Source organism: Cucurbita pepo, chromosome 17, assembly GCF_057944985.1.
Source record: "Cucurbita pepo subsp. pepo isolate OVF chromosome 17, ASM5794498v1, whole genome shotgun sequence".
Lineage (NCBI taxonomy): Eukaryota > Viridiplantae > Streptophyta > Magnoliopsida > Cucurbitales > Cucurbitaceae > Cucurbita > Cucurbita pepo.
This window is the reverse complement of record NC_141814.1, coordinates 2,128,777-2,137,281: the sequence shown is the minus strand read 5'-3', so window position 1 is coordinate 2,137,281 and position 8,505 is coordinate 2,128,777. Positions and strand designations below refer to the sequence as shown.

Here is an 8,505-nt window from a genome sequence, read left to right as displayed (position 1 = left end):
GATATAATAATGGAAATTAAATTAATTTATATTTTTTTTAATAATCAAATTCTATTTAGGTTGGACAAGTATGTCATATTTAGTCAACTTTAGATTCCCTCCCAAACAATGGAGTGTGGAAAACGAAACATAATTTAATTAATATTTAATTTAAATGGAATTAAAATATCAGTTGAAATTTAGTTTTTTTTTTTAAATTCATTATCTAAATTAAAATCCTTAGTTAATTTCTAGGTTAACTCGTTTCTTTATAAAATTTAGAACGATTTTGTATTTTTATTAAATTTAATAAAAATAAGTAAAAAAGAAACAAACAATTGTTGATATACAACTTGCCGTGTTCATTGACCATAAATTCGCTCGGGAACTTGAGAGAACTGATTATTATTTCTTTCGAGAGATCAGGAGTCCATTTCCTCCAATCCTTCTTGCTTCTTGTTTTTCCACCATTTCCATGGATTTCTCGAAGGTTTCCGGTGGAAATTATGTGATTCCGTCTATCTTCTTCGCTGGAGTTTTCGCTTTATGCATCTGGTCTTCCTCTGTTTCCAATCCTTTCATTCTTCTTTCCAACGGACGCTATTGCAGCAACACGAAGCTTCAAAATCAGGTCTCAGTCGCGTAATCGCATTCTATTTCTCTATGTTCTTTTTTTGAATTGATTGTGCGTTGTTCTGGATCAATTGTTGGAGAGTACTACTTGTGATTTTGATTCCGTCGCGTAATCGCACGGAATCGTCTATTTTCGACATTTTTGTGTGATTTAGAGTTGATTGTGAAGTCGCTCTGGATTAATGCTGCAGAATGTACTAGCGATCTCGATTCTGTTGCAGATTTTGTGTAATTTTGAATTAGTTGTTGTAGAACCGTGCTAGTGGCTTTGATTCTGTTGATATTAGACATGATTAAAATTTCGCTCTGGAATTCGTTTTTCATTCGACATTTTCTTGAAATTATGAATTGATTACGAATTCGTTTTTTGATTCCATGATTCAGAATAATACCAGCAATTTCGATTCTGTTGCACCACGAGACGAGCTTGAATCGGCTTTAGCCAGAGCGTCAATGGCGAACAAGACGGTGATAATCGCTGTCATAAACAAGGCGTACGCCAATCAAGAACCGGAAGCCGTGACGACTATGCTCGACGTGTTTCTCGACAGTTTCTGGCTAGGAGAAGGCACTCAAAGTTTGGTAAATCACCTCCTCTTCGTCGCCGTCGATCAGACGGCGTACGACCGGTGCCGGTTCCTTCGTCTGCACTGCTACCGACTGGTAACAGATGGCGTCGATTTCGGCGGCGAAAAGCTTTACATGTCGGAGGATTTCATCAAGATGATGTGGAGTAGGACTGAATTTCTTTTGGAAGTCCTCAGACGGGGATACAACTTCATCTTCACGGTACGTTCTCCTCATTTTCATTTAACTTTTTGCATTTTCTTTTTCTCATTTAAGGATAAATTCGAGTTTTGATAATTTATTTCCACTAAAAATCATTATTATAACAAAAAAAATATAAACTTACCATTTCTCAAATTTATAGAGCACTTTTTCATAATTATTTGATTATTATTATTTTTTGTTAAGGTTTTATCACATTTTTTGTTTTTATAATAATTTCAAGATATATATTTTTAAAAAACGTGTAAATACCAAAAACATAAAAAACTAGGTGCCGTCCCTCAAGAAAAGGTTCATAGAAAAGACAAATAGGAAAGAGATTATCAAAACTTTTTAACCGATCTAATAATATTAAATAATGATGGATTAGCGTGAATTATTGTTTAACATATTTATTAGTTTAAAAAAAACCTCGAACATGTGGATTTGTATATCCAAACAAACTCTCTACCTTAATATAATGCAATATTTATGTAATTCGTTGTCAATAACAAAGCATCCTTTAAAAATAAGAACAAAAATAAGGTGAATTTTAAGGATATATATATTTATATATATATGAATACTTATTTTATTTATTATTTGTTACATAAATATTTTGAACAAAGAGAATATGATACTCTCCTAATATTAGAAATTATAGTAAATAATCGAGAATTTAATAGGTTGAAATCAATTTAAGTAATTTTGTTTGTATTGTTAATATATATTTGTATATATTGATGTGTTTCTGGGAAATGGTAATGGACACCAACTTCTAAGTTAGATTTGACTTTCCAAATCTTAAATTTATTTGATTAAATCAAGCTTAAAGATTTGTAGATGTTAAGATATTTAAATAGTTTTTAATATTAATACAAGTTAATTTTTTATTTTAAAATATAATATATAAATACCTTTTTCAAAATATAAAAAGGAATGATTAATAGTGATTATTATATATAGTGATGATGGAAGGGATTAAAGTAACACGTGGACGGCGGGGATATGCCGAAAATGGCTGCAATGTCGTTGGTTACCGGCTCCGCCGGGGACGGCGTTGGAGTTTTTGTTTGGTATTGCCGGCGTCAAATTTGCATCTCTAAAGAAATCACTTTTTAAATAATATTATTAAAAATAAATAAATTAATTATATTTAAGAAACTACTTGAGACTCTCAGATCCCAACAGAAAAATATATAAAAATGCATTTAATAACAAATTTATTTATTTGATTCATTAATTTAATTGGGTTCGACAGGACACAGACGTAATGTGGCTTCGAAACCCATTTAAGAAGCTAAGCTCCAACAAAACAGAGGACCTCCAAATCAGCACCGACGGCTTCTCCGGCAACCCATGGAGTGAAGAAAACAACTTCATAAACACCGGATTCTACTACATCCGATCAAACAACAAAACGATTTCCCTCTTCCAGAATTGGTACGATCTGAAGGACAATTCCACAGGGAAGAAAGAACAGGACGTTCTTTTAGAGCTCATCCATGGCGGAATCATCGCTAAACTTGGCCTTAAAGTCCGATTCCTTGATACCCTGTTCTTCAGCGGCTTCTGCCAAGACAGTCGGGACCCAAGGGAGGTAACGACGGTTCACGCCAACTGCTGTCGGAGCATCGCCGCCAAAGTGGGCGATCTCCGGACAGTGCTTTATGATTGGAAGAAGTTTAGGAAGACGAATTCTTATAATGCGACGGCGGGGTTTAAGTGGTCGCCGCATTTGGGGTGTGCGAATTCGTGGAAAAGGTAAAAACGGAGTTGTAGTTTGTTCGCTTTTGGTGGTCTGAATACCTTAGTTTATAGGATATCTATCTTTAATTATGTGATAGTTATATTTATTGTATTATTTAATTTTAATAAAATCTAATTTCAATCCATAGATTTTATTTAATTATAAATTGAACTAGGTATAGACCTCGGCGTCTCACGATGTGGTGTTTGATCACACCCACTCTAATACCTAAATTAGGAGGACGGAGTATGATTTATGATTTTTTTAGCATACTTGGAGGGATATGTCGGTCGAGAATTAAGGTTTCAAGAATCATATTCTTTGAGATAGATCGGATCTAGGTTAGTTATTCTCGACTCGACTCGAGTGAGATGAGGTGTATCAGCCTTGGACTAAGCTTTGCTCCATATTGGCCCATTTCATTTCCAACTTTGTGTTTCATAGTGTCCAATTTTCCGACAACACAATTTTATGAGCTTATGATAAGCTAACGAAAATGTGTCTGTTAATTGGATAAAATTTTAAAGTTTTAATTAATTTTTATTCCAATGGTAATATTATAAAATAAAATGTAAAGGGGATATATATATATATATTTAATGTTTTAAGAAAAAAAAGAAAGGCTACTTTCGTAATTTTGCTTAACACGATCCCTTTTAAGGCCCCGCGAACTCCCTCATCTCAGTGATTGCCTTCCCCATTTTCAGCTTCTTCTTCTTCTTCTTCTTCTTCAAATTCTCTGTAATTTTTCTCTCTCGTTCGCCATGGATCCCGTCAATGCATGGGGCAACACTCCTCTTGAAGCTGTCGACCCTGAGATCTTCGATCTAATCGAGAAGGAGAAGCGTCGACAATGCCGTGGAATCGAGCTTATTGCCTCTGAGAATTTCACTTCCTTCGCTGTCATCGAGGCCCTCGGTAGCGCCTTGACCAACAAATACTCCGAGGGCATGCCGGGTAACCGATACTATGGTGGAAACGAGTTCATCGACGAGATCGAGAATCTCTGCCGTTCTAGAGCCCTCCAGGCCTTCCATGTCGATCCTGCCAAATGGGGCGTAAATGTCCAGCCCTACTCTGGTTCTCCGGCGAATTTCGCTGCCTACACGGCGTTGCTTCAGCCGCATGACCGTATTATGGGGCTGGATCTTCCTTCTGGTGGCCATTTGACGCATGGTTACTACACTTCCGGTGGGAAGAAGATCTCTGCTACCTCGATTTACTTCGAGAGTTTGCCTTACAAGGTTAATTCCTCCACTGGCTATATTGATTACGAGAAGTTGGAGGAGAAGGCTTTGGATTTCAGGCCGAAGCTGATTATCTGTGGTGGCAGTGCATACCCTAGGGACTGGGATTACGCCAAATTCAGAGCAATTGCCGACAAATGTGGTGCCCTTCTGCTTTGTGATATGGCTCACATTAGTGGTCTCGTTGCTGCTCAGGTATATGAATCGTGTTCAGATCTTTTGTCAGTTTGTCTTGTGAATGTTGGTAACTGGATGTTGTTTGTTTTTCCATTTCTGGATTTGGGATCTGTGGATTTCTGTTGAACTTGCTTTTCTCTTTGATCTCTGCAGATGATAAGCTCAATTCGTTCATACTTGTCTTTCGTCTTTGTGTTCAATTGATTAGTAATGGTTAGAAATGGCACAGGTTGTTAGATCCATAATTGTTTGAGCATCTTTGTAACAGCATCTGGCTTTTTGAAAACTTATTTAATGATAAGTATTGATGCTGCATTGATTCTTTGTAACGGAAGCTAACTTGTGTTCTTTGTATACGTTGAACTATGAAGTTTTTCATTGTTTTTGTCAAATATTTTTTGTATTCCTTGTTTGTACCATAAGATTCAGTTTTAAATACTTAGTTCAAAATTGAAATGAAGCTCTGCTTCGAGGAAAGGGATACATTTCTGCTTCTCGTTGAATTCAGTTTCTATGTAAAACAATTCCTGTGATATCATCTTTTTTGCTTTGAATTTACTTTACGTTAGGCATATTTCTTCTAACACATTTCTTATCACTGTTTATGATCTCTGTTTCCTTTCTTGCAACTTAAGGTACCTGGGTCTTGCTGGTATTGTAAAATAATAGTGTACAATGACTGTTTGTAGGAAGCTGCAAACCCGTTTGAGTATTGTGACGTTGTCACGACCACAACTCACAAGAGTTTGAGGGGTCCGAGGGCCGGTATGATCTTCTATAGGAAGGGTCCAAAGCCACCAAAGAAGGGTCAGCCTGAGGATGCTGTTTATGACTTCGAAGACAAGATCAACTTCTCTGTCTTCCCTGCCCTTCAAGGTGGCCCTCACAATCACCAAATTGGTGCTTTAGCTGTTGCCTTGAAGCAGGCTATGGCCCCCGGGTTCAAGGTCTATGCAAAACAAGTTAAGGCCAATGCTGTAGCCCTTGGAAATTACCTGATGAGCAAGGGCTACAAGCTTGTCACTGGCGGAACCGAGAACCACCTCGTCCTCTGGGATCTTCGTCCTCTGGGATTGACTGGTAATTCCGTGCAAATGAACCTAAGAAAACTAACAGAAAAAACATGTTCTGTTCTGTTCGTGTGACTTTTTCGTGGTAATTCCTTTTGCAGGCAACAAGGTTGAAAAGCTTTGCGACCTGTGCAACATTACTGTAAACAAGAACGCCGTGTTCGGCGACAGCAGTGCATTGGCTCCCGGAGGTGTTCGGATCGGTAAGTTCCAATATCGCTGATAGATGATTTCATCATCCACAGTCCTCTTAAGAACTTGTTTTTCTTGCAATCAATCGATGAGTTACTATCTATATTTAAGCGTGTGATTAACAAGACACCATATTGCAATGCGTTAGGTGCACCTGCCATGACATCGAGAGGTTTGGTCGAGAAAGACTTCGAACAGATCGCAGAGTTCCTTCACCGTGCTATAACCATCACCTTGAACATCCAGAAGGAATATGGAAAGCTGTTGAAGGACTTCAACAAGGGTCTGGTAAACAACAAGGAAATCGAAGAGCTCAAGGCCGACGTCGAGAAATTCTCTGCCTCATTCGACATGCCCGGTTTCCTCATGTCCGAGATGAAGTACAAGGACTAGAAAGCAAACAACAACAACAAGATCTAAAGTTTTGGGTGTTTGTCGAATCTTTAAAATCGTTCACTTCTAAAGCTGAAAAGGTAAAAAAGAAAAGATTGCTTTTAGTTTATCATCTTTTTATTTTTCCAGTATGACGTAGACTTAGATTTTCCTTCGCTAATGTTTATTCATATGTTTAATGCTAAGAAAAGAAGTTTTGGGCTTGATAGAGAAGCCCAATTTCAAATTTGTAAGCTTTAAGGCCCATATCAGAAGCAAGACTTTGGGCCACCATGGCCCATATTTTTTGCAATGGGCTCCTCTATCCTTCATTTATTTTGGGCTTTTAGAGGATTATTGGGCCTATCATTACTCTTTTCGTTGACAAAAACTTACACAGCTTTTACCCTATTATATTTTAATCAATTTAAACTTTTTTTAAAATAATTTGTAAACTTCCCATTTATTTTATTGTTATTTAAATAATAATTTATTTCAAAAGCTTGTTAGGTAAGGGAATAAACTTCCCATATTTTTTTTTATAGATTTGAAAAAGAAATACATTTTCCTTTTTAAAAGATAATGTTAATTATTGGTTTTTTTTTTAAATAAAAAAAAGTCTCTAATTAACTACTTTTTTTAATGAACTTTTATTTTACGTAATTATTTTTCAAGAAAGTCATAAAAGAAAAAGGGTTATGGCTTGAAAAAGAAAAAAGGGGAAAAAATCAAAACAAAATATCACAAGCGTTTGTGGGGGGGGGGGGCGCGTGTAAACCACCTCACTCTTGTATATGAAGTGTCATTATTTATTCATTTAAGGCCAATATTTATTTTTTCTAAAAAAATATATATATTTCTCTCTAAAATATTCTTAAACATTTAAAATTTTAAATAATATTCTTAAACTTTAAAAAAAAATCATTAAATATTTTGTTTTAAACTTATCTTTTTATCTTTTTAAAATATTCCAAAATGTCAAAATATTCTTAATTTTCTTTTAAAAATTTATAGTATTAAAGTTTGGAGATAATATATGAGGTGTCCATGAAAACTTTCATCCATATATTGAAATTAATTTTTTTTTAATTTTTTAATAAAAATAAAAGATATTAATACTACATTAAAAAAAATTATAGGTTTTTTAAAATATTACTATGGATATTTTTTTTAAAATATTACTGATAGTAAGAATCTTTTAAAAAGTTAATATTAATTAAACTTTTTCAAGATATTTTTGAAACACGGTTAAGAGTTCACACTTAGAATTTTTATTTTTAATTTAATAGATATTATTGAAACTTCTAAAATTTAAAATTATTTTTGAAATTTCACCACGTACTAAAAAATAACCAAAATTTCATTAAATCCTTTTTTTTTTTTGGATGATTTAACAAACAAATTAATGTTAATAATATTAATTTAATTAAATACTAATTACAAAATGACTTTAATTCCAATTAATTTGGACTTTCATATGCCATATTTAATTCCGAACTATAAAATAAGGCTATTTCACCAACCATTAATTATTTAGAAGAAATTAAATTTAAAATACTATTAATTTTCAAAATTATAAATTGTACGGAGGGAAAATTTCAAATCCAATAAATATAGATTTAAATGAGAATAAATTATATGTTCAGTACATTTCTTTATTCATAAAAAAAACGTACATTTCAATCATTTGATAAAAAGAATATTATATCGATAGTCTACCCGACACAAGAAATTACGAGACCTACCAATAAGTCAATCACTTTCTAATATATACGGTGTGTAGCGGGAGAGAAGTGTCGGTAGCAAAATTTACAGAAGAATTTCAACAAAACACCTCGTGTTTCGATCTTCAGGGAAGGGAGGTATTTGGGTCCAACATATGAGATGAAGGGACTCAAATCTTCGACCTATTGCTCGAGAATACATGTCCATGTCCAGGTCCAAGTCGATTAAACTTTGCTTAGGTCGTTAAGAGAGAGGGTGTAATAGTCCAAGCCTTCCGCTATTAAATATTGTCATCTGTGAGCTTTTCCGTACGAGATATTTTTATTTTTTCGAGAAGAAAATGCACGTAAAAAAATTAAAAGTAGAGAGAGAAAATGATGGGTTTGAAAGGGGGAGAGAGAAAGTGGAATGGAATATGGAGTGTTTGTGAGCGATCATTAAGAATCCCAACACACACACGTGGCCAAACTTAATATAAGTCATTGCCTACTCCCTTTTCTCATTATAACCTAAGCTTTTAAACTTAATTAAACAAATGAAAAGTTGTAGTTTTCGAGTTCGTTCATGTATCTATGAACGTTAAATAGTTACT

The 8,505-nt window shown here is 34.5% G+C and overlaps 2 protein-coding genes across 2 annotated transcripts; both read left to right on the top strand.

Moving 5' to 3' along the window:
• The first annotated feature begins 360 nt into the window (after positions 1–360).
• LOC111779090 (uncharacterized protein At1g28695) lies at positions 361–3,271 on the top strand. The gene is made up of 3 exons (XM_023659153.2): positions 361–610; positions 997–1,401; positions 2,642–3,271. The coding sequence occupies exons 1-3, from the start codon at positions 455–457 to the stop codon at positions 3,146–3,148; spliced, it is 1,068 nt and encodes a 355-aa protein (XP_023514921.2). The 5' UTR covers positions 361–454; the 3' UTR covers positions 3,149–3,271.
• Positions 3,272–3,816: 545 nt separating this feature from the next.
• Positions 3,817–6,524, top strand: LOC111778891 (serine hydroxymethyltransferase 4). The gene is made up of 4 exons (XM_023658892.2): positions 3,817–4,572; positions 5,244–5,634; positions 5,726–5,827; positions 5,965–6,524. The coding sequence occupies exons 1-4, from the start codon at positions 3,895–3,897 to the stop codon at positions 6,207–6,209; spliced, it is 1,416 nt and encodes a 471-aa protein (XP_023514660.1). The 5' UTR covers positions 3,817–3,894; the 3' UTR covers positions 6,210–6,524.
• Positions 6,525–8,505: the final 1,981 nt, after the last annotated feature.